At 43.3% G+C, this 26997-nt stretch overlaps 1 protein-coding gene across 1 annotated transcript in view; it reads left to right on the top strand.

The window, feature by feature from the left end:
* The window catches only part of SPNS3 (sphingolipid transporter 3 (putative)), a 43619-nt gene that overhangs the window by 5052 nt on the left and 11570 nt on the right, over positions 1–26997 (top strand). Inside the window, exons 2-9 of the mRNA XM_030536645.1 lie at positions 1269–1334; positions 2602–2738; positions 3727–3878; positions 5816–5882; positions 7170–7360; positions 10878–11030; positions 15328–15517; positions 24071–24136. Of these exons, the coding sequence (XP_030392505.1) occupies positions 1269–1334; positions 2602–2738; positions 3727–3878; positions 5816–5882; positions 7170–7360; positions 10878–11030; positions 15328–15517; positions 24071–24136 (1022 nt within the window). The remainder of the gene's footprint in view (positions 1–1268; positions 1335–2601; positions 2739–3726; positions 3879–5815; positions 5883–7169; positions 7361–10877; positions 11031–15327; positions 15518–24070; positions 24137–26997) is intronic.

Genomic DNA, 26997 nt, shown 5'->3' with positions numbered 1-26997 from the left:
GTGCTGATGTAAAGTCAAACAGTTTTGAAAGAACATTTAATAAGCTAGAAATGTTCAAATTTTGCCACTAGTCTCAGTTAGTTAAGAGGAAGTGAGGAAGAACATCAACCAGCTCTTCACACCTTTATATAAACCAATACAGAGATATCAAATAATTCTTTATCACTGCAAGCTTGTGGTGTTTCCCAGTGTCATAGGGATTACAAAAAATCCTTTGTCTCAAAATTGCTCTCCTACACGTGCCTCAGTTTACCCCAACAAAGTGGGTACAAATAGAGAAAACTATTTTTAGAGAACTACTACACCAATCACTAGAGTTTTTAATTTTTTTAGCTTTCAACTCGTAATAAAGACTATTGTAACCATTGATACTCTTTTTGGAGAGAGACAGAAATCAGAGCACCTATGTACACTGGAAATGTTAAAATATTGTCATTAACAGAATTTTAGAAATAACTTTTGCTTATCCTAAACATTTCAGGATCTCGAGCTGAATGCAGCTAAAAGCCCACTAAATTAAACTACCATCTATTCTATTTTGTTTCCCATTGGGTCCATCTAAACCAGTGGTTCCCAAACTTGGTTCGTGGCTTGTTCAGGTTAAGCCCCTGGTGGGCTGTGAGACTTTGTTTACCTGAGCGTCCACTGGCACGGCCTCTGACAACTCCCAGTGGCCATAGTTCGCTGTTCCCAGCCAATAGGAGCTGCGGGAAGCAGCACGGGAGGGGCTGCCGCTTCCCACAGCCTCCATTGGCCGGGAACGGCGAACTGCAGCCACTGGGAGCTGCGAGTGGACATACTTATGGACGCTTCAGGTAAACAAAGAGTCTCTCAGCCCACCAGGGGCTTAACCTGAACAAGCCATGAACCAAATTTGGGAACCGCTGGTCTAAACCTTGAATTGTAAACTGTTTATGCATCACTATGCGCACACACATGGCTCTGTAGAAATTATATGGAAATCCTGGCTGAGTTGTGTCTTGCAAGATCTCCAATAGTAGGATGACTATGAATTACCTGAAGAAAGTGCTGGAAACTTCACCATAACTAGTTTATTAATGTATACAAGATGCTATGGAGGGTTTAAAGATTACACTTCAGTTTAAAAATTACAGCCCCGAGGAAAATTAGTGGGCCAACTCACCACCTCTGTACAACCCCTTGACTTGAAGTGAGTCTTCAGGTTTGCAAATGAGTGAAATGGCAACTACTGCAGAATGATACACTCTGCTATAGCTGCATAATTATGATTTTTCTCTTTGTTGCAGGGGTGCTGGTAGATGTAACGAAGTACTTCAACATCAGTGATAGCATTGCAGGCTTACTGCAGACAGGTAAAGAGATGTCACACTACTGCGTACAGCTTAGCCTGCTCCACATCCATGTTGCCTGTCTCTTAAATCTCAGTCTAGTTCGTCCCTGCTCCTTATTTTTTCCAGTTCCCCATTGTCTTGTTGATTTCGGCTTTGACCTTTCAAATGTTTAGTCAATTTGATCACAAATAAAAGACTGAAAGTCACTAGCTGAAGTCTGACCAAACCTGCAGCCTTCCAGGAGTAAAGAAAGCCCTTGACTGTTTTGTGGTCATCACTAAAGTTCTTATGGAACTTAAATCATAAGAATTGAGGGGGGTTAAACTTGATTTCTCACCTGAATTTCAACTTGGACAATAAAATTCTGCATATAAAAATTCTCCTGGAGGTTACCATTGGAAAAGAGATTTGCTTCCTGCCCTGAACCCAACAGGTAAAATTCTAACCTAGTCAAATCCATTGACTCCAGAGTATAAATAACCAGTTAAATAGCTCTTTTTTCCATAAAGCAATTGGCATGAATGAAAGTTCTACATAAAGTGGTCATTGGGTGTAATCCCTTTGAAAGATACCTGACAGTTAAAAGTAAAACAGATTCTGTAAAATGATTAGTTCCAGAATTAGAACTCTTTAACTCAATTCAATAGTATTTAAGGGTGTACCCTTTTTGGAGCATGTTTTGGGAATAACCAATCCATTCTGGATGGTGACATGAACTAGTAAGATGGGTTGACAGTGTCTGAACTGTAGTTGCAGAGTCTGGAGGCACAACCTTAGGCTGAATTTTCAGTGTACCCCTATAGTCTGAGGTACCTGGGAGAAGGGTCTTTCAGCTATGTATATAAAATAGTAACTTAGTAACACATTTCATCCAGTTTATTGCTTTAAACATATATTTCACTGTTCATGGGCTCTGTCATCTCCATCTGTAAACTTCAATAGCTAGAAAAGTCACTGCCTAACACCAAATTAATAAATCCAAACATCTTGTATCTAGAGAAGAGTTAGGGATATAAAAATATGAATTGTTTGGATCTACAGGGTTGGCTCAGAGCTCTCTACTCATGAATTGCACTTCTGCAACCTCAAAATTGGGCATTCTGCCTAATAAGTAACACATGTCAAGTATCAGAGGGGTAACTGGGTTAGTCTGTATCCACAAAAACAACTAGGAGTCCGGTGGCACCTTAAAGACTAACAGCAGCACATGGCATCTCTCTCTGGGGAGCTAGGGGAGCTATAAGAATAATCTGGCCAGCCTTGTCACTGCTCTTGCTTTCGATTGCAGTCTTCATCTTATGTTTTTTGATGTCTGCACCCTTCTTCGGATACCTTGGTGACCGGTACAACAGGAAAGTCATCCTCAGTGCTGGTATCGTCCTCTGGTCAGGTGTGACGTTAGGCAGCTCATTCATCACTGAATCGGTATGTCACTTGCTTATTTGGAATGGTACTTTTAGAAATCAGCTGCCTGAGTCTTGCAGTGACTCATGGAACTTTTGTTCTGATCACGTTATAGTTTGTAAAAGCTTTCAGGCAGACTCCCTGAAACATGAGTAAATGGGCTTTGTGCAGGAAAGCTCTATAGGGAATGATATCCTGACCCTTCCAGGCCACAATGCACCAGTGAAGCTGTTCTGTAGCTGCTGCTGCAGTATCCTTAGCTTTGTCCTTGCCCTCTTTCTGAGCATGTGCATTAGGGTGTAGGGCTTGGCTAGTGAATCTGTGAAACTATGACCATGCCTTGCAATACTCCCGGGTGACACCCCAAGAATTCACCACGTGCTGCTGCAGAAGGAAGCTTGAAAAGCAGTGTTGTGCTTGGAGGGGGTGCAGGTGTGGGAGGTGACAGCACTCTGAAGTCAATGGGAGTCATGAATGAATAAATGCCAAGCACTGCAGGATTTGGCCCAGTTACTTCAGCCGCCCTTCTTAGATCCTCCAGTTTAGTGAGGCTACCTCAGTAACTATAGGGGACTCAAAGTGTTCTCCCTGTTGTAAACACTGGTAACTGTAACGACTATGGCAGAGCAGCTAAGACCTTGCCTACCCTAAGGGCTTGTCTTCGTTACTAGCTAGATCAAAGCAGCGGGTATCCATTTAGTGAGTCTGGTGAAGACGCGATAAGTTGAAGTTGACAGAAGAGTGTTCTCACATCAATACTCCTCCTTCCTGAGAGGCGAAAGCAGTGTTGGCGGGAGAACATCTCCTGTCAACATAGCGCGGTTTAGACATTGCTGTAAGTCAAATCGACGTAGCTTAGATTAAGTTACATAATTTAACTAGCAAAATTTAAGGCAACTTTAGTGTAGACCAGGTCTTAAACTCCCATCCCACGAGAAACATGCTTCCTTAAAAGGTAGTTTCCATTTCATGTGTGCTTTTTGCATCTTAATGCCTCTTCTGTCCCCAGTACTCCTGGATATTCTTCGTTTCACGAGGACTTGTTGGCTTCGGCACAGCCAGTTACTCCACCATAGCACCTACCATCATTGCGGACCTGTTTGAGAAGGACCAAAGGACCTGTATGTTGTCTGTCTTCTATATCTTCATCCCAGTTGGAAGGTTTGTCTGCTCACTAGTAATGGACACTTCTTGCAGCACTTTCTGAATTGAATTTTTTCATGTTTACTTTTTCAACTAAGAATGGCTGTTTGACCAAATTTTTTTTCTGATGGAGAACTTTGATTTTCATGGAAAAATTGAAATATTTTAATAAAATGAAAGCAAACTGAAAAGCAGAATTTTTTCTAGAATACCCAAAGCTCTTCAGCTTTTTAGTTTTTCCTTAAAAATATTGTCTGGGAAGTTTCTTTTGTTTGTTTAATTTCCCATGAAAAACTTGCACTTTTCAAACATCTCTACACATAAAAAGAATAAGGTACTGAAAACGTGGTTTGCTTTCTTAAAAAAAAACCCCACCTCTGAGAGTGGGAAAATAATGGTCTTATAGATAAGCTGTCCAGAGTCCTACCATGTGTTAGTGGCAGTTAGGACTAGAGCTCAGTCTTGCAGTTAAAGCTAAAGGAACCATTGCAGAGCTTAATTCATATGGTCTACCCAAACAGGGTCTCGCAGCAGTGAACCTGTGTGTGGGCTGCCTGGATTTGGATGCTTGGGTCTAATTACACAGAATAAATGTTTACTCCCAGAGGAAACACACCTTCTATCTCAGGGGTGGGCAAACTTTTTGGCCCAGGGGCCACATCTGGGAATAGAATTTGTATGGTGGGCCATGAATGCTCCCAAAATTTGGATTGTGGTGCAGCAGGAGGTGAGGACTCTGGTTGAGGATGCGGGCTCCAGGATGGGCCAGAAATGAGGAGTTCAGGGTGCATTAGTGGGCTCTGGGCTGAGGCAGAGGGTTGAGGTGCGGGAAGGGGCACAGGCTCCAGCTGAGGGTGCAGGCTCTGGGGTGGGGCTGGGGATGGGAGTTCTGGGGTACAGGAGGGTGCTCTGGGCTGGGATCAGGGGGTTCAGAGGGTGGGAGGGGGGATCAGGGCTGGGACGGGGGTTGGGGTGTGGGGAGAGGCTCAGGGATGCGGTCTTCAAGTGACATTTACCTCAAGTGGCTCCTGGAAGCAGCAGCATGTCCCTTCTCCAGCTCCTACGCAGAAGTATGGCCAGGTGGCTCTGCACACTGCACCGTCTGTAGGCACCGCCCCTGCAGCTCCCATTGGAGTGCCGGAGGCAGCCATTGGAGCATGTAGGAGCCAGAGTGGGCCCTTGCCGCAGCTTCCGGGAGCCATGTGATGAGGCCCCCGACCCTGCGCCTCAGCTGGAGCACCAGAGCGGGACAAGCCCCAGATCCTGCTCCCCAGTGGGAGCTCGAAGACCAGCTTAAAACTGTTCACGGGCCATAGTTTGCCCACCCCTGTTCTATCTGATATGCTGAATAATACTCTCCCCTACCCTGCTTCTTAGCCTTGCCCTTATCTCCCTCCTGCCCCCCCCCTTTACCATTACCTTCATGGGAGGAGGGTGGGCAAGCCAGAGGCATCAACACATTGCTTCTGTGCCTTCGTGGGCCTGGGAAACCTTTTTTCTAGGATAGTCCAACAGGATTGGGTAGCTGTTCCCCAATCTTAACATTTTGTGTGAGGTTGCTGGATAAGGGCCAATCTCCCATTGCACTCCAGATCTGTCCTGTGAGACAAAGGTAGCCTGACCACCTGTGATTCAACAGTAGGGATAAGCAGAATGTATCTGAACTATGAAAAATCAGTACCTGTTTTTCAGCATCAGCATACCTGCATAAATATTAATGTAAATGTGGCTTGGATATTATCACCATCTCAAACCTGCTCTGAGCAGGTTACAGTGACTAAACCCAACTAATTTCCCTGGGAGCTACAATTGGATAGGCCTCACTGCTAGGAAATGACTGCAAAAATGTTCCTCTGTGCTCCTCTCAGTACAAATCCTATCCCTGCAGGGTCTTGGGGTCTCATGGCACTAATGGAAACGAATGTAGTCTTGGCATCCCATTTTGTCTTTTACAGTGGTCTTGGTTATGTTCTGTCATCTAGTGTAACGCAGACTGCTGGCCACTGGCATTGGGCATTCAGGGTGAGTCTTTCCCTTTCTCTCACTGCTCAGTACTGATCCACTCTTTGTAAAATCCTGTTTTTGACTTGAGATCCATATAGCCTATTGGAGTCTATATCATTAGGATTTCAATCCTGTATGCAGGGACTTCTCTGATCACTATGTTTCAACAAGAATGTTAAAAGGGTTTGAAAGAAACAAAATATAAGAATAAATGGAGGGGAACATAGTTACCAACAGAGAAGAGAGTTGCACCCTTAGAACCTTCCATTAAAGCCCCCCTTTCTTACATGAATCACTATTTAATGGAACTCTTTCTGGAGGGTGAGTGACGTTTTAAGGTTCCATGACTGTAACTGTGCTCAACGCAAGGATGGGTGAACTGCAGAGCTGCCATTTAGTCAATTTTTAGATGAGACATTGCATCCTCCTTAGCTTCATAGGCACCCCTTGATTAAAGACCATTTGGAAGAGCTACAGTGGACTGAAAGGTAGCTGGTGCTGAGCCTAGAGGGCCTTTCAAACCAAGGCACCTAAAAACTAAAATGGTCATCACTTTGGCATAGAATCATGTCATTATGCAGAGAAATTGTTAAAAGAGGAACCAGTTTTGCGAAAATACTGCTGGAAATAACCCCTATTCCAGTCTTGTATTAGTCTGATTGCTGTGATGAATGCTCTGCCATTGTAGGACATTTCACATCTTCAAAGTCCTTTGATAAATCTTCCTAATTCACCCGCAGAGTATGTCAGTCAGTATCAGTGGTGCAAAGAGGACATGGGATTTGAGTGACAGCTGGGACTAGAACTCTGGAATACTTGACTTGTAGTCACAAGCTCAGTTCTTCTACATTATGCTGCTCAAAGTGTCCTGAATAACCCCCCTATTGAGGTACTTGCAGGATTAGAAGTGTGCATGTGGGTGTGAATGCTTTTCTAGGTGCAGCAGGGATGCTACAGCTCCCGTATCTGGTGACCCTCCCGCTCGAGATCCCAACATTGCATCGTGGGGAGCCCTCCCCTTACATTTTTCTCTGGGATCATGGGGAAGGGGACAGTGCCTTTGCATAGGAGAATGCATAAGAGTTGGGGAACATATTGCATCTTTTCACCAACATCACCAGAAGGATTTCTCCCCTGAGAGAAAAGCTAATCATGTCTAGGTACATGCAACTGGATCTAGGCTTGTCTGCAGCTTCCTCAAAAGTAAATCTTTAGGAGCAATGTCGTGCCTTTCTTTTACTATTAACTAGCCTTCAGTATCAGAGGAAGGGTGACCGTGACCTTACTCCACTTTTGTCTCTACAGATAACGCCTTGCATGGGTGTTATAGCAGTGGCTATTCTAATTCTACTGGTCCCTGATCCAACCCAGGATGCAACTGAAGGACATGGACGCCAGAGCTTCACTAGCACAACTCAGGGAGCAGATAAGAAGCCCAGAGCCCAGAATACTGCCAGCACGACCTGGTGTGATGATGTCAAATCCCTCAGCAAGAAGTACGTGGCTATGGCTCAAAGGCTACACTCTGCCCCAAAAAGCTATTAAACCAGTAGAGCGATTCCAAATTCAGAAAGCTGCCATATTCTGCATGCAGGTCCTCTGCAACTACGTGCTGTAGGGCATGTAAGATCACAGAGATGTCTGTAATGAATCCCCATTCCTTAATTACTGAAATACTACCTATGAGACTAAGAACTAATCTGCACTGGCCACTCTCCCCCTATGAGGGAGAAGAAAGATGGAAAGCAGCCAGTCTTTGGGACAGAGGGAACAGGGATGCCTGGCTCACTCATTACTGGAGAGACCCTGTTAGAATTGCCTATCTAATTTACAAATGGGCATGAACTCTAGAACTGGTTCAGTTAGCTGCTACTGTCATGCAGTTTGAAACCTGATCCAAACCTGCCTCCAAACTTAACAGCCCTGGGCCCCTATGTTGGATTCAGTTCAGGGGTATAACTTCACAACTCTGGCCCATCCCTAGCATGTACAAATGTTTGTGGTCTCCCCTGAGGCTATCTGTTGCTGTGATTAATTGGAATCAAACAAAATATAAATCCAGTGTAGACCAAACATAATCCTATTCCTAGGTGTACAGCTGATGGGGCTGAGAGTTCACCCCAACAAACAAGGGTCGGTCCCAAATGTTGGGTATTTTGACAATTAGGTTGCAACATTCTGAGTCATGGTATGAGGATGAACAACCCAGATGCTCCTTCAGATCCGAGCACATTAAAGGGCAGAAAGAGCTGTGCTACAGTCTGTTGATCCCAGTTCAAAGTAGCCTTGCGGGCCCTAGAGTTTATGCTCTATAGCATGCTCGGAGGTCTCAAATGACAGGAGATAGTGGAAAATGAGGTGTCTTTATAACAGGTTTGAGAGCCAATTAAACACCAGCAGATTAGGAATAGACCATATAATTCTACACTATTACTGTCTCACTGCTGCCTCATGTCACCTTGTTTGTCATGTCTCTTTATACTTTGACTATAAGCTCTCTGGAGCAGGGACTGTCTTTTGTTTTTTCGGCATATTGCCTAGCACAGAGGGGTCCTAGTCCATGACTGGTGTTCCTAGGCGCTACAATAATACAAATAACAAATGAAGACAAGCAGCGATTCAAATGGCCGAATGCCCTGTGGGGCTTTCTGATGGAATTTATCTCATTCCTAGTGTTCTGCAGCAGCAGGAGCAGCGCATTATTGCTAATAATTAGTCAGCCCTGTGAATCTATAATGCCTTCTGCAATCAGAGTAAAAGGCCCTTCCTTCGCCTAAGAGCTTCCAGAACAGGGGCCTGCCCCAGCAAGTGCTTACTGTTGGGCATATGTTTGCTACCATTTGAAACTTGAGCAGGGCTACACTTGGTAGTCCATGTTTGCCTCTCCTAACCTTGCTCCTTTAGGGGAATGCTGGGCTCAGGATCTGTTGCCATGGAGTATCAGTTCCTCAGCTCTGAAAAGTGCCTAGAGGAAGACATGGCTGGCAGCAGGGGGAAAATAAGAACAAGAAATTCCATCTCTCTCAGTGGTGCCATTACTTGTGACCAATGTGCTGTTGGACTTTGTGCATAGGTGTTAATACTATTGTGTGATTATTTCCTTTTCATGGTGCTGAATTTGTGGATGTCTCCTAAGGAATGTTGTATCAGCACTTCTCAGGCAGTCTTGCATGTATTGAATAGTCTGGTGTAGTGCCTTATGATATCAGGGGGCTAGATCCTGCAAGATCAGGACTTAGATTTGTAAAGTAACTGTGCATCCTCTGATGTATGACCAGCTAACCGCGTCAGCTTTGGCAAAAGGCTGGAAAAGCTGATTTTCTTTATCCTCTGGGTGGCACTGTTTACCTGCATGAAGTTTCTTTCTCCCAGGCCAGACTAACATTGTAATCTGCCTTAAAATGCATTCCTATCTGCTCCCTTCATTTTAAGGAGAAACTCCCTCTTCTTCTTTCCTAGGAACCAGGCTTGATCATATCTCGCCACCATAGAGTGACTACCTCATCTGGGAGGATGGAATTGTGGTTCATTAGTAGTGGCTGGACACTAGAGTAGAGCACAGTCCTCCACTTGATGACCAGGATTTCTTTATATGCACCCTGCACAATAATGACACTTGAGACCCAAATCAGGATTTTTGTGGTCTGTAGGCAACTGCTGTCTTAGGTGAGCCAAAAGAGGTCCTGTCCTCAGTTGTTCCAATGGATGCAATGCAAAGCTTTACTCATCAGAAAGTCAGTCTTCAAACATTAGTGATGTAACAGATCTGTGGCCTCTTAGTGTCATGTACTGGCTGTGTATGTGTGCGACCTATTAGCCTCTGGTGACTGATCCAAAATAATAAGGGACCTACTACCGCAAACTTAACTCTTTAACTCAAGTGCTAGAACCATGTGTCTTGAGGAGCTGAGGTACTAAGCTGCTAATCCTGGGTCACTGGGAGGTGGTGACGTGTCATCTAGCACATGTATCTTACATCAGTGGTTCTCAACCAGGGGTGCGCATACTGCTGGGGGTATGCAGAGGTCTTCCAGGGGATACAGCAACTCAGCTAGATGTTTTCCTAGTTCATAAAAAGCAGTAGCGAAGTCAGTACAGACTAAAATTTCATACAGACAAAATGAGAAAGTAGTATGCAATTTTTCAGTAGTATTGTGCTGTGACACTCTTTTATTTTTATGTCTGATTTTGTAAGCAAGTAATTTTTAAGTGAGGTGAAATTTGGGATATGCAAGTGAAATTAGACTCCTGAAAGGGATACAGTAGTCTGGAAAGGTTGAGAACCACTGTCTTATACTAAGAGGTCATCCTTACTCTATTGCCCGCTTAATCTAAAATAGACTTTCTGTTAGTCCTAGGGGCTCTGTGAAACAATTTAACAGTTCTAATTGCTTCTAGTAGAGACAGCTTGTTACATTGCTTACCCTTCTGCTTGAAAACTATGTAGGCTGATTAAGAAATAATGTATACTTTTTATGACACTTTGAGATGCAGTAACACTTAACTTCTCAACTCCTTCCTTTACTATTGGACCATCCAAACTGTTGTGTTTGTGTATATTGTCAACAAAACAGTTTTCAAATCATGCTGAGGCACCCAGGGCTCTCTGTGCACTGTATTTTCAAACTGTTGGCAAGTCATGACATTTTCACCCACCTTCCAACACTAATTTTTCTTTCAGAGCCTACCTGCAGTAAATGTCGGTGTGAATCTTCAAGAGACTAAAGATGGACTTTAACACTGTGAAAGCAATAGTTCACGTAACTAATGAATGCCTAACACTTGCTGGTCTGAGTGTGTGTGTGTATATATATATATTTGATCTCTTCAATAATCAGAGCTTCATAATCAACAGGGAAGTTACTCATGTTAACACCTCTCTGAAGCAATCTATTCGTATTGATTACTTAGAACACTAGATACCCAGGCTGGACTTCCCTTTCCTTCCCATGCCCCATTCTTTCAAACTATTGATCATAGTAGCACTAATACTTATTTCTTTTGGTGTGACAGCCGAAGTTTCATCTGGTCCTCATTGGGTGTGACAGCCATGGCCTTTGTGACTGGAGCCCTGGGATTATGGGTACCACTGTTCCTTGACAGGGCTCAGGTAGTCCATGACCTTGTACCTCCATGCCTTCAGGAGCCATGCAAATCTCCCAACAGGTGAGGCACATTTCACTCTGAAAAGATCAGACAGGATATAGGAAAGGCATATATGAACACTCCATGTTTCTAAATGCTAATGGCTGTCATGTGCTTTCTCTTCCTAAAGACCAAGGGTGGGATGTGGCTGTGAATGCTTATTGAGATGGCAGAAGTGTTGATGTATTGCTCTGTTTTACAGAGACAAACTGAGTCAGATAACTGACTTGTCCAAGGTCACACAGGTAGTATATAAAGGAACCAGGAAATAATGCCAGCATGCCTTCCTTATGAAGGAGCATAATTCATCTGTACATTGCTTTAAATTGTCTGAGGAAAGAAATGAATTGTGCATATTACGATTAGCAGTGTAATCTCTTGACTAAACTACTCTAGCTGTACACTTCTTGCAACAGAACCTAATAACTGGGGTGCCCTAAGGGACTGCTCCTCACCCCAAGTGAGTGGATCACCTAATTAGGAGAAGATGCTGGCTTGCTCCTGAAATGCTTCTCAAATGCCTTGACTTGGCTCATGTACAATGTGCTGTCTCACTAAAGGGTTAAAATCAGCCACTGGTGAAAGGCTCTGATCTCTCCCAGATAAAGCTGACTTGTAGTGGAGGAAAATCCAGGGCAACATACTAACTTCTTTAAACAGCACTTAGAAGATGGTACTAAATCAGTTTGGCTTTGCAGAATTGGCTCCCTCCTTACAAAGAAGTATCAGCCCTTGATCTGCAGTGCATCCCTACTTGGATGCCACTGAATCCCTGATGGGTGTCCCAGACAAGCAGCAGCCCTTGTAAGAAGTAGAAGTCTTAGAGCCAGGCATATGCACAAGTATATCAATTCAGGTGTTCCCACAGGACTTTCACTGATTTTGCTACACTGAATTAGTTAAATCTGTGCAATTTCCATGTGTAGACAAGCCCTTAATTCGGCTTCTTGAGGAGCATCCCAGTTAAAATTATTCTCTTAAAGGGCTTTCCAGTTGCATCAGATTTATATCAGTATTAGAATACTTGGGTTGGAGGGGAGAAGTAATTTAAACATCTAAGTAATGAAAAATTGCTGACTGAAGAAGGGTTCAAGCATGAGATTCAGATTCAGAGTTTAAGGGAATTTAGTCCTACCTTCAGTGCATACGGAGAACAACTGATCATTGTCCTTTTCCCTTAACATATTTGAAGACTGTTATCAGGTTCTCTCCTCAGTCTTCTTTTCTCAGGACTAGATATGCCCAGATTTTTTAATCTTCCTTCATATGTCAGGTTTTCAAAACCTCTTACAATTTTTGTCGCTGTCCTCTGGACTCTGCAGTTTGTCCGGATCTTTGTAAAAGTGTGGGCATCCCTATTCCTTTCCTACTGTTCTGGTATTAGAATCAATGGCCAACGTGGCAAAGTTACTGTGACTCCAGTGTGAATCAGGCTTGATTCATGTGGCACAGTACCATAACCTTTTATATCAAAATAAGGTAATTTCCACCAATCAGTAATTGATCTGCAGGCAGAGCTCTTCTGGAGAGGAATTCTCATAGACTCATAGACTTTAAGGTCAGAAGGGACCATTATGATCATCTAGTCTGACCTCCTGCAAAAAGCAGGCCACAGAATCTCACCCATCCACTTCTATAACAAACCCCTAACCTATGTCTGAGTTACTGAAGTTTTCAAATTGTGGTTTGAAGACCTCACGCTGCAGAGAATCCTCCAGTAAGTGATCCATGCCCCACGCTGCAGAGGAAGGTGAAAAACCTCCAGGGCCTCTGCCAATCTGCCTCAGAGGAAAATTCCTTCCCGACCCCAAATATGGTGATCAGTTAAACCCTGAGCATGTGGGCGAGACATGTTACAGATCTTGAAATGCAGATAAAATATCAGGTTCCTTCAGCAAATGATGTGTGGTGTCGGGAGGAAGGGAAGGATTTGTTACTTTGTGTCCCAGCAAGGCAGCAGGACAGAGCATCTGATGCTGTAATTCCGATCTGACATTTCATTGGCTTTGACATTCTCAGAACCCTTCCTCCTTCAGGGTGGAGGAAGTCGATCTTCCTTGGCTTTCTGCACTTAGGGATAGTGGAGTGTGCTCAATACTGTGCTCCCACACTTACTGCCTTCCACAACACAAGCTTCAAAATAGCTCCCCATCCCCTCTTCCTCTATGTACTGATTGCCAGATTCCATGCAAGTGTGACTCATCGGGCGTATGATCTGTCATGGACATCCCAAACCAAGCTATCCCTAGCCTTTCAGGATATTTCAAGGACTGAGTGATTTGCCATACTCTTCATCCCTGTAGGGAGTTGAGAATGAAGTAAAGCAAATCACTAGAACCCTGGTCATGTCCTGGTGACTGTGAGATGCAAGAAACCTCAAGGAAGCAGGCCAGACAGTTCTGAATTTGGTGTTTGAGGTATCCAGACAAGTACCTGGGGTTTTCAAACACTAAAAGATCCCATGACAATATTTTTTTAAGACTATCTCCAGAAATGGGTTTCTGCACTTAGCCAAAAGACCTCTTCCACTCCTTCTGTCTTAACTGCTCCTTTTCTATCTTATGAGTGGCTATGTTTCAGTACTAGCCTGCAGATCACAGCTCCTCTGGGATAAAAAGGGATCTCTAAAGACAATTGAAGGGCCCCTCAGAAACACTAATGTAACCTTAGAGCTTCAAACTTGCCTGTGCCAGGCAAATGTATATAAAATAAATCTTTTGACCATTGATGCTCTATCCATGTCATTTCTAAGAAGAACTGTTTAACTGTGATGGTTGCCTAGAGTACTGAAGAGTGATAAGCCTATTGCCCACTTGAACTCTGCCTAACAGAGTTGTCTGTCAGTTATTGCTTCACCTTTTTAGTGTATAATTAGTAACTAATTTCCTCCTAATCATCTGGGAGAAATGGTAAGAACCAATGTGCTGCAGTTTAAAAGAACAGATTCCTTGTTTGGCATCACAGCCTGCTATATATAAGTTTAAAAGAACAGATTCCTTGTTTGGCATCACAGCCTGCTATATATAAGTGCAGATCTCCCTGCCCTAGAGCCAGGAAGAGCCAAGAAAGGGCACCGTTTCTTAAGGGTATGTCTACTCTGCAATTAGACACCCATAGCTAGCCCATGCCAGCTGACTTGGGCTAGACTAAGGGGCTGTTTAATTGCAGTGTACATGGGACCCTCCTACCCTGGGACCCTCCTACCTCTCAGTCCTAGAGCCCAGGCCCCGGTCTGAGCCTGAACATCTACACCACAATTAAACAGCCCCATGAGCCCGAGTCAGCGGGCACGGGCCAGCCATGGGTGTCTAATTGCAGAGTAGACATACTCTTAAAGCCACATAGCGTGCTACCAGAATGCTAAAATAGTTAGAGCCTCTTGTGTTCTGAACACTACACTTCTGCCTACACTTCATTCGAGAAGGCTATGAGAAATTAAACAATCAGGGACACCAAAATCTTATTTATCACAGGGAAGTTTTATTTTTGTCATCAGAATCTCATCTGAGATAGAGGAAAGGGTTTACAAAAATCCCACTGGAAGTCAAGATAAGTCTTGCTTTTAAGAAGACAAACTGGCTGTTCTACTAAGGAGCACTTCAGCTTTCACAGGCACATGAAACAAAACTGAGTGGCATTTGAAACTCTACATTGTGAAAATATTTTGTGTAGTTCCACCTGGATAACTGTTCAGTCTGCCCTGAGCTGTCATGTAAAGAAGAGCTGTATCCAGCAGTGGGAGAAGTGTCCCATGTGAGCCAGATTAATTTGAGGGTTATGATGGATTCTACTAGTATGATCCCATGTGATGGGATCACTTCCAAGAGAGCAGACTGGTACAAAGCTAACCCATCCATACTGGGGGAAGGGGAGTAGCTCAGTTCATAGGTATGGCCAGGATGGTTGGAAGTTCCTCTCAATCTATGGCTCTCTAAGGCAGCTCCTACTGACGGAGCACCCAGTGGGTTGTTAATCTCTCTTCCTCTGGCACAGATAACACCTGCTCTGTGCATGGGCACATCACTGCTTTGGTGGACACGACATTGATAGCAGAATTATAATTTCCAGCTAAGCATGTATTCAGCCCTGGAGGACTTGGGTAAAATGGAGCCCAGATTTGATTTCTCCATTAAAATCCTTCTCTGCTTTGTGCAATAAACATCAAAAAAAGGATGGTGAGAAAAGAGGCTTGACACTTTTCTCTGAGACATACAAGAGAAGCTGAGGTCACAAACCAGTGATAGACACTCGGACTGATTCTTCTCCCTTAATGTGCCTTTATTGCCCTACTCATCTCATCCTTTTTCTTTACCGCCAGCCTAATATTTGGAGGAATTACCATCGCGACAGGAATTGTTGGTGTCATCACTGGGGCAGCAGTTGCAAGAAGATATAAGAAGATAAACACTAAGGCTGACCCTCTTATCTGTGCTGTGGGCATGTTCTCCTCCGCTCCATTTCTCTATCTGTCTATCATGCTGGCTGCGCGGAGCATCATTGCCACTTACGTAAGTGTTGATAAACTGTGTAGCCTTGACAAATAGTTTTGTAAAATCGCATGGGTGGGTTGCAGGGTGTGGTCCTCAGAATGGTCTAGTTGAAGGAATTTAGTTAACAGCTTGCAATGGCTCATACCACAATGTAGCCTGCAGGCCAAGTGCTGCATAGGGGGCTCTAACCTGGTCTGCAGCCTAGGGACTACACAACCCATTGTGCAGCGCTCCCCTTTCAGTATGAACAGCCAGAACACGTATGGGAAAGGGGACTTTGCAGACTGGGACTTGGAACCTCCATGCACTTCATCTTTGTACTGAAGAGGGCGGTAAGTTTATTCAACCTAGTATGGCCACTTGCTAAAAGACTACAATGCACCTTTAACTGGGCATAGTTTGACTTTCCCAGGTTTCCAAAGGTATATTTAGGTGCAGACTCAAAGTCCTAACTTGGTGTTTAATTAAATGAATCTGCCATGTATGATACTATTTCTCTGCTCTCCCAGAACACTTAATGATTACAATGTGCTCAGCACTGTACAATAAACAGAGTTCCTGTTAAGAAGAATTTAGTCAGCGAGTTGGGTGCCCAAAATCACCAGCTGCTTTTCTTAGACCTGTGGAAATGTAACCAGAAGCGTAAATAGCCTAAATCCTGCTCTCGGTAAAGAGGAATGCAGAAACATACCAAGAGAGATCAGTAGCTGCAGGAACTCCCTGTGAGGATGAACTGAATGCAAACCTTATTTTAGCAATAATCCGTTAACAGCTATGAAAGGAATCCCAAGCCCTCTTCAAGGACTCTAGATCCACCATTACTAGAATTAACATAAATAATAGGATCCATGTAAAGTTAATTACAGTAATCAGCCCTTCACTGCAAAAAAGGGTGCTTTCACAGTGCCTTCTCTTCTAAAAATAGCTTTTGTTCAAAAAGGTTTTTCTTTTGCCTCTTCAGCAATCTAAAATCCCAGTGAAAGACCACTGACACTTAAGGGGGAAAGAGGATGAATTTTTCTCAAACACAGAGCAAAATGTGGACTTGACTTTAAAAAAAAAAATTCAGAGGAGGTAAATGGCAGAGAATATAATTGTCTTGAGAATTTGCGTGCGGTCTCTTTATAAGAGCCTCTATTTCAAATCTGTTTACAGTCCTGCCACTAGCAGACATTTTTACACCTAAAGGTGCGGCACACAATCATAACTACATATTGCACTAATGTTAACAATCATTATAGATGATTCTGCCAGCCTATCCTAGAGCTTCTCTCCCCCTTCCCAGCCTTTGTTTCTGATTATGGATGGTTGGATGAAAACTCATTTGCTCAAAGGACTTTGTCAACTCCTGTTCCCTAGTTGTTGCATGAGACATCAAATGATGACCAAGCAGCATGAGATGAAAACCTTAATGAATGAAACTTTTTTCACACAAAAATCTTGTTTTAAAGGGTGGAGGAACATACCACCATCCCCTCCAAAATATATTGGCAGAATCCTCCTTTGAATAGAGTTTGACATCCAGTACTATGTTCTCAGGATTTGGGAGGAAATCCCAGAGTGGAATATGGACAGCCATAATTTCTCCCTTCTCTCCTCTTTTCCCCCCTCCCCTCACCCCAAATACAGGCCAGTGGGTCTTTAAATGCTGCAGCTTTTCTATATGGATAATATATTATATAATATAGAATAATTATTTATTTATTGAGGTCTGTGTAGTCTTGCCACCTATTTCTTCTGATTCTTACAAGTACAGCTGCCTAACTGTTCCCTTTCCCAATACTTACTATGCTGTTGTTTTTTTTTTCTTTCCAAACTCCATCTGCATAAGTCATAATGGTGTGAGAATTGGGGTGGACTGCCAGCTGGTGCATCTGACTCAAAGATCCCACTGAATTGGAGCTTTCCGTGGTGTAGGAAGCAGGCAGAGAAGCTGGCTTTCCCATCAGTGTTAATTGAGCCACATGGAGGCCAGGAGCCTAGTCTATATCTTATAGTATAAGAAAGCTACTGAGGCAAAAACTACATGCTTCACAGTTTCTTAAGAGGGCTTGCTGTATTGCTCTGTCCATATCTGAACACATTATGAAGGTTGCCTTGGCTGTAGGTAGCTGGTAGGTGAACATTAGCCTTGTGTTGTCTATCCAGACTTACAAGAAACCTCTTGTGGAAGTTGACATGGAAGTATTTCAAGACTTTTTCAGAATTTCCCTGTGGCAGCTGGATTGGAGATGCCATTAGAACAGTCTCTTTCCTTTGCTTTCTGGCTGCATAGTTCAGCAGTTCTTGATTTCAAAATTAGTTTTTGTGCAGGAAGTGCAAATTGCAACAAAGTTGTCCGAATTTTATCCCATCTCAGGATGTAGTTTGGTTTGGTCACCTGTCTGAATCTATTCCGCCATCCAAAGCTGCAAGTTTCCTTATGCTGACAGGAAAGGAGTATACTTGTCTGTAGCATTGAGTACTGTCTCCTTAGTGCTTTGATAAGTTTTTGTTTGAATTTTATCTATCAGGAGCCAGATTACAATGAGGGCTGAATTCAAACTGGATTTAAATGGGTTCATCTCCATTGACCTTAGGACTGAGTTTGCCCCAGTGAAGCCAAATTTTGAGCCAACCTGCAGCTACTCTGTTCTTAGCCACCGACTGCTGCAGTCCGGTGGGATTAGTACCTGTGGCCTGCACTTAGACTTTCTTGGTTACGTGTGATGTCTGCTTCTTGCCCAAGAGTCTCTTTTTCACTTTGTTTAGGAAAGAGGCACCATGTTTTCCTTAAACCAGCCCATTAATTGCTACTCTGACTCTTCCCTAGATAGGTCTTGCTGGAACTGATTTCATACAAACTTGATTCCTTCATCTATTTTATTTTTCATTTGACAATGTAGCAGCATGTTGGCTGCCCTTAAAATACCTTTCTGAATCTCTTCAGGAAAAAAAATCACAGGGGATTTAGTTTTTTTTTCCTAGGATGGTTATAGGGAATCCCAGGGGGACAGATGCTCAGCATGTTGCTGTTCCTATTCACAACTCTCCAGGGCTGATGTAAGTCTTTTCCTTAAAGCTAACACTACCTTCACATAGAAATTGTAGCCAGTGTGCCATGTAAGCTACCGTCAGGCTTTAAATTGCCCATTTGTCAGGGACTGGGAAGTGAAACCGGGAAAGGAAATAGACAATTGGAGTGGGCACAGTGCTGGAATCCAGTGGGGGGAGGGAGGGAGAAAGGGGGCTTAAAAATGAGGACAAGGAAAGTGATACAAATTGCCTTTGATACAGTACACATGGCTACCAAGTTCTTGCCCAAACACTACAGCTGTACTAAATATGCAGTATTTAGGGCCACTGACGTAAAACATAATGTATTTGAGGCAAGATGGGAACCATTAAGACTTAAATAATGGACCAAATGTGCATCCTTGGTGCAACACCCTTGACTTCAGTTGTTGGAGGAGGGATAAATCTAGCCTATTATGTATTGTAGGTAGATATGATCTAGCTTCGCAAGCCATTGTTGCAATGCATTTGTTAGTCGGTCAGTTTGAAGACAATCATGGAAGATTGTTAATGGTATGTCACAAGGTACAGGACTGACCTATAGCAGGGCTTTCTTGAATCTCATTTCATGTTTAAATATCATAGTACAGCGTTCAGCCTACTTTATAGGTGCTATATAAGAATACAAATACCTCATTCACAGCATTAATCCTAATAAAATAATAACCCTGTTACTGTGGAATCTTATAACCATTTCAGTTTAATTGCTGTCTCCTCGTACTGAATATAGGACCTCAGCTGACTCTGTGGTCTGAAGAGTACCGTAGCTGGGCTTTCCCTGTTTTGGACAGACATTCCAAACCGTTATACTTATTAGCAGATGAGGGCTGACTTGCCACAAAACAAGCAAGATTGTCTGTAGCTCTGACAGAGCCATTCCCCATATTCATTTAGAGCAGTGATTTGAGAGGTCTGAGGCTGCATTGGGGAATGGCAGAAATAGCAGGGTGCACATAAATAATGCATTGTATGTGGCTTCTCCGTGTGAGTAAAATACTTCCAGGATCTATTTCCCTGAACCAGGAAAAAGGAACACACACAATCTCTCTATACTCCTGTGTGCAGCTGGATGGTGAGTATATCTGGGATGTACCATGCTGCATTTATACCATAGGTGGGAAAATAAAATTGGTGCTAGTTCAAGAACAGATAACAACTACAACAACGTGAATCTGCAGCTTTAGATATTGCATCCCAAAGCTGACTGGGATAATATTTTTCCACTCTGAGCTAAAACTACTATCTGCATGAGACCTTAAAAATGAACTCTGTTAGGCCAAGGTGGAACCACTCATACTACTAGAACGAAATAGATGTAATAATATGGAATAGAACAAAGTATTTAATAATCTAAACTACTCTAGTGGAATTGTGTGGAGCTGTAGGGCCTGGGGCCTTTGCTGTAGCATGCTGTAACTCTTTATCCCTGTTGCTCTGCTCTTCCAGCTCATGTCAATCCCACCACTTGTAATACTCTTGGCCCAGTTCATCTTTGACTTCCCTGTAATGAATTTGGCCCTCTGTCTCAGCACCTTGTTTGGCACATCCTTGTGCTGGAAGAAGTGTCTGGACCTATTTTCACTTTGATTTTAACACTAGATTTTACAGTTTAAAGTTATTCTATTTCTGTATGACAGATGTGCTCCACAGGTCCTCTTTTTTTTTTTTGCATGTACATTTCATAATGCCTTGTCCTACTGTACTTCCTTTCATCCCTGAATCTCAAATTATTTTACAATTGCAAAGCATCATGAGTCGCCTGTTAGGGAGATGTGTAGTATTAACCTGCTACTTCTATTAAAATAGGGATAAATGAGTTGCTGAAGTCCATAGTATGTTTGTTAGTAGTGTCCAGGAAGAGTCCAGGACTCTTTCAGTCCTTTGGTTCTAATCGCTACACAAACACACACCTCTTCTAGATCCAAAAGATCTGCCACTTTCTTTGTGTCTCTTCTCTACATCACTTGAACCCAGTGATGAGCTGCCAAAATCTTAACAACCGGTTCCCTATAAAAAGTTCTGATATAAGGGGGGGAGGGAAGTGGGAGAGGGGCAGCAGGAGACATACTTGTGGGGCCAGGGGCCCCTGCAGGGCCTGGGGAAAATTGCACCCCCCAGCGGCCCTGGAGCTCGCAGCCCCCCCGCCCCTCTTACCTTGCCTGCAGCTCAAAGCAGCAGGACAACTCAGGAGCTCAGCTGAGCTGCCCAGCTGGTACCGGTGGCTGGTCACGCTACAGCTGGGGGGAAACAGGGGAGGAGCCAGGGGAACCTCAGTCTCCCCAGCTGGGAACCCTGGGAGCAACAGGATGGTCCGGCCCGCGGACCGAGTTCTTTGCCTACCCCCTGGCCCTTTAACAACCGGTTCTCCATGGAGGTCTAATTTTAGCAACCGGTTCTTGGGAACTGGCTCCAGCTCACCACTGCTTGAACCTGCACTGCCTCTTATAACCTGCTGCAGGATGGATTTGCATAAAGCTTAAGCTGCACGGCAGGACTCAACTGCATGCAAACACTTGCAGAAAGCCCCTTTCCAGTACTGAAATCTGCTCTCTGAATCTGCAGGGATTCTAAAGTATCAAATTACAATAATGATCCAGTTGAATTTTCATGGCACTGGTAAAAGAGAGGAAGTAAGGGACTTGTCTAGCACATGATCATTTAGGACTGTCCAGGGAGAAATTAATGAAAGCATGGTAGTTTGGGCTGAGGCAGAGAAGGGCTAGTGTTCTCTAATGTTTACAAGGTACTCGGGTATTTGTGGTTATAGCCAGGTGGCTTGACATAGGCAGAGTTGTATGATATTGCTACCCATATTAACAGACATTGTGGGTTTGGTCCAAAGTGCTGCAATGAAAGAATCGCTTGCTCCCCAGCTAAGACTGGCACGGAAAACATTTTTGTGCAGTTTATGGGCTATCTGGAACTGGAAAAGAGACTGCATCCGAGTCTGCAAGGGCAGGTGTGACAGGGCACTCCCTCAGCTACCCTATGTGCCATGCTGCCAGGCCTGTTTGTATTCTTGTGTAGTCACAATATACCCACAGTCTTTTGCTTTTCCCCCATGTGTATCGTCAATCTTTAGATTCCTTGCATTGCCGAGCATAGTATGGGCATATGTCAGGAGAGCCTTCCACCCAGCTCGCTGTCTAAACTCTCCCTTTCATTCCTGTTCCTGCCATTACGTAGCTTCTCTTACTGAGGTAATTACCTCATTAGCCCAATCATTGCCCCCAAGTGTCAACAGTCTCTTATAATAGGTTAACTGTCTCCAGTTAAGCCTGTAATCTTCTTTGTTATGCCATTACCTAAGTGACCAGGATGCTACACTTAGCACTGGCACAGTGGGCTATCGGGTCCAGTCCACCTTCCACTGGAGTAAAAGGAAAGGCTCCAGTTACTTCAGTGTCATTTGGGCTGTGCGCATACACACAGGTGCTGATACATCCTGAGCCAGGGATATTGATATTGGTCACAGTCTGTTAAATTAATAGCATTTCTATTATAGTAGGTTGCTTAAGTTTCATTTAGCTGAGTTCAGAGTAATGGCTGCAGAGGCAAATTAGGAAACTGCTTTATTAAGCGTCTTGGAAGGAGATAGGCCTGGATTGCAGCTGTAGCCACATCCCTTTGAACTTAAGGGGCTGGGAAAGACTCAGCATCCAAACGCAGGTCAGACTCCATAGCTAGCCCTTCTCTCTAATGGGCCCACCCAGAATCCTAGCTCCCCTGGGAAGAGCCTACCCATAAGATTTGGCTGTGACTGAGAGTCCACCGCTAGTCTTACTTCAGTTACACAAGCTGAACTTCTAATGTAAGTGAACTGGAACTAGTTTGAATTGACTGAACAAAGAAGAGGCCCTTGTTGCATTCACCCTCCTCTTTGGTCCGTATGTCTATCTAAACTAAACTTTGCAAGCAAATCCTTGGCCTAACATTTCTAGCCTCTAGTGTGATAACTGCTTCTCACAATTTCTGTGAATGATCCCTTTCTGTGGGTGTCATAGCACAACTGCACTTCCAAGGAGATAGTTCAGTACTGAGGTGCATGGACTAACGAGGGAGTAATGCCACAGCATCTTCCTGCACATGCTTTAACTGTAAATTTACCCACAATTCTTAAAAATGAGAAGAAAAATAGTCACATATTTGTAACTATGCCATCATTACAGTGATTACAGACATAATTAGCTGTTCACATAAGCACCTGCTTAAACCACTGGACTTAGCTCTCAACCAGAGGTATACGTACCCCTGGGCGTACACAGATGTCTTCCAGGGACATCAACTCACCTAGATATTTGCCTAGTTTTACAACAGGCTACATAAAAAGCACAAGCAAAGTCAGTACAAACTAAAATTTCATACAGACACTGACTTGTTCATATTGATTTATATACTATACACTGAAATGTAAGTACAATGTTTATATTCCTGTTGATTTGTTTTATGATTATATAGTAAAAATAAGAGTATACAATTTTTCAGTACTAGTGCGCTGTGGCACTTGTATTTTTATGTCTGATTTTGTAAGCAAGTAGTTTTAAGTGAGATGAAACTTGGGGTACACAAGACAAATCAGACTCCTGGAAGGGGTACAGGAGTCTAGAAAGGTTGAGCATTACCGCTGTACTTGGTGCATAACTGTGGCCACTGTCACTAAAATCAGATGCTGCCTGCTGAAATTGCTTAGGGTTGAGAGTTTATTACAGGTTAACTTTTTAATCTTGTGGTGTTTCCATCAGATGCGGTTTGGTCCACACAACCTGATTTAAACCCATATCTAAGGACTGGCAGGGAAAGGGTTAATACTTCCCAAGACCACAGATGTAAGATTTATTAGGGACCCAGCATGGTGGGAAGTGTGGCATGGCCCATCTGCGGTGAATTAGGGAATCCCCACAGGGTACCATAAGAGGGATGTGATCCAAGGAGTCTGGGCTGGCTGTGTCTAGGAGCCAGTTCCTCTCTCCTCTTGGGAAGAGCCCTCGGAGTGCAGTACTTGAACTTTGCCTGCACAGAGTCATCCTGTTGGTTCCATTTAGAAACCTGGCCAAAAGAACCACATGGAGCTCATTTTAAAACTCATCTGACTGTGGGGACCTACTACCACTCTATTAGTTTGTTTTTTTTGTTTTTTTGACTGTGTTTTGAAATTCTTGCTCCCATCTGCTACACCTAAACCTGCCCCTTCTGTTTTGTGCGTTTGAGAGTTTTGGGATTGGGAGTGAGGACTCATGACTCCTGTCCCTGACTCTGCCACTGAGAAGATGTGATGTTTGGCAAGTCACTTAGTCTCCATACCTCCATTTCCCCATCTTTAAAATGAGACACTATTTTATCTCTGGGGGTGTTAGGATGCTTAGTGAAGGTTTGTAAATTGATTTTCATGTACAGCACCTCTCATTACCATAGCAAAGTGTAATTACACTTCAGTGAACTCACCTAGCCATTTTATGGTACAGAAAGTCAATCTGTCAAACAGAGCTACTATGGTTTGTTTTGTTTTTGTTTTTTCAGATTTTTATTGCGCTTGGAGAATTTTTTTTAGCCTTAAACTGGGCCATTGTGGCTGACATACTACTGGTAAGTTCAAGTTCATTCGTCCTGCCGTTGTATAGTTTGTGCAGATCATTTTAATTCTGTTCTCAAATCTGTGTACTCGAAGTACCTGCTTCTCCTACTAAGCTTTTTGTCTCCTCCCAAGAATACCATAATTGGTACCCCATTAACACTAAAAGTTGGCCTTCACCACCAGTAAGAGACTCCATTTCACTGCCCATATTCAAATATTTTATGTTTGTGCTGAAATGGCTTTGAATGAGAGATCCAAGTGGAGAAAACTCAACATCTTTAAATCACTGTTTTCTAAAGAAAATTGCTTATTAGGGAAGTCTGATGACATATGCATCGTTACTCTCCTTGGCTTGCGGTGTCACTACTGGAACCCCCAGTAATGTAGTGAACTTCACTGTTTTCCTAACACTTTGGAAATGTGGCACTGTTTATTAATTTGATCTGTAAACGCTGAAAGCTGTGTGCACTGTTTTGGGGAATAGAGAAATTTGCTGATAATTGACAGAGTGGTGAAATGAGGTGGAGTCACTTGCTTTGTAATTTTAGCCCCAGATATTTAACATTTTGAGACCGTTAACTCTCTGGAAGGGGGAGAAGTATTCTAGCAGCGAATACCAATGTTTTGGATGGACATTATGCTGTCATTAGTGATCTCTACTGAAGGTGTACATGAGGGGGCATACTCAGCGATAATTAATTCACTTGCAGCATGAACTGGAAAACCCCTTGGAACAAAGGCTTTGCTGCCATGCTGCTGCCATGTGGAGAGACTAGCTTAGGCACAACGCTGGGACTTGGACATCATTCTTGTCATGCATTTGGAGTGTGCATGATCTTGGGACAGTAGCTGTAGTGGAGATAGGGAAGACAATGGCTGCCTAATCAAGTGTGATTAATAATATACTTTTGTTATCACTAATGCTGTCAGTCAGCATCAAACTCCTTCATGTAGCCAATTAGCAAGAGGCTGTCTCTGTAAAATCATCAGGGCCAGCAGGACAGGCCCTATAAACTAAAACATTTGTTTGGCACACCTTGCCTGACGACTTGCAGGCTGCCACTAGAATCAGTGAGAATGAGTGGATGTCTAGGACATCTCCTTTGATAAGCAAGATATTAGGACACATGATTCAGAAGCCTTTGTGTGGAGATGCTTGGTTTGGTCTGTTCCTGACAAATGCCTTATTGCATTATAGGCTAGTAGGAGGAAGAGTGCTCCACTCAGTTCCCATTTCATTAGCAAACATCATGTCCAGTCAGACTCTTGACAGAATGAACTGCACAACTGTATAACACTTAATGTTATATATGCGTGAAACCATAAGATGAAACTTATCTCACCTCTTCTTTCTTGTTTACTACTTCTCCTAGCAGCCACACTCCATTCACTCCTTGTAGTTCTGCATATTGGACATCTCTTCAGTTGAGTGACTGCAGCATCAGTGGAATTGAATGGGTGCAAGGCATTGAATTTGGCTATAGATATTTCAATTTCTGGGATGCTTGTTCAATAATTCTTAATACTTTTCATTCAGTGTATAGCTGGCATCATTAGTTGCTTGCAGAGATGGGAAACGGAGTCAGGAATACAACTCAAGTCTCTTGACTCCATTCCAGTGCCTTACTCACCATGCACCATGTTATCCACCAATTTATAATTGTATGCACGCAATCTTTTTGGTCTCTGTCTCTGGAGAAAAGGACCCTTCCCCCAAAGCCACTAAGCAACAGCTGTTACCTTGACAGTCTTTCCAGATAGGCCAAAGACCTCTTGGACCATCAAGAATGAACTTTCTCATCCCTACAGAGTCATACTGGGTTAGACCAAGAGTCCATCTAGCCCAGTATCCTTAATATATATTCTTCTATAGTAGATAGCCGCGTACATAAACACACACAATACTTGTGGCAGAGTCCAGCTTCCCACATTGCCAAACACAAGGGATATTGAACACGTCAGTTACTGTAGCCATGGCCAAACAGTATAAGGCATCTTAGAGTTTAGACCAAAGTGGCTAGTCAAATTTGGAGCCTTGCTGGTTGTTTGCACTAGGAGGAGAAATTAATGATGAAGGCAGGTTTTGTTTGAGGCCATCTGGTTGATTTTCAAAAATGTACAAATCCTATTTCCCCAAAGATAGGAACAATCAAACAACAATAGGAGATTGTCTCCTGCCTCACAGGTCCAAACTTCTTTCAGCCATTACTCAACCCCAAACCTCTCTCTCAGCCTCTCACAGGGCCACACAATGTATCTGTCTCTCTGCTGCCATGCACACCATACATTTAGCCAAAATGATACCAAGCGAAGTTCCATCTATCCCGCTTTGTAAATTCCTGAGCAGACTCACTTATCCCTTTGTTTTGGGCAGTGATCTGTGCTTAATTGTCTCTTGCAGTTATTTTAAATAATGGTCAGCGGTTAAACTTCTAACATTACTCAACATAAAGCTGTTACCTAGATGTAGAAAGGACTTATCTACACACAAGCTGGAACTGAAATAACTTAACTGGCTGTAATTCATGCCACTAGTTATTTACTTTGGGGCAACTCTGTGTGTGTGGACACGTACTTAGGATAAGTGCCCAGTTATATCTAAATAGGACATTTTTATTTTCAAAAAAAGCACCCACACACAGACTCACACCAAAATAACTAGTGGCATGAATTTTAAAAAAAGTCTTCACTTCACCAGCAAAGAGATGTGCTCACAGCAAGAGAGGTAATGTCATAGTTAGCTCCTATAAAATCCTAATGGTGACAAAATGCAAGCAGTTTTAACCTCACCCATCTACACGGTTAACATTCATAGATTTCAAGGTCAGAAGGGACCACTTTGATCATCTAGTCTGACCTCCTGTATGACACA

The sequence above is a fragment of the Gopherus evgoodei genome, chromosome 17 (genome assembly GCF_007399415.2).
Source record: "Gopherus evgoodei ecotype Sinaloan lineage chromosome 17, rGopEvg1_v1.p, whole genome shotgun sequence".
NCBI classification, from domain to species: Eukaryota; Metazoa; Chordata; order Testudines; family Testudinidae; genus Gopherus; species Gopherus evgoodei.
This window is presented reverse-complemented; position numbering and strand designations above follow the sequence as displayed.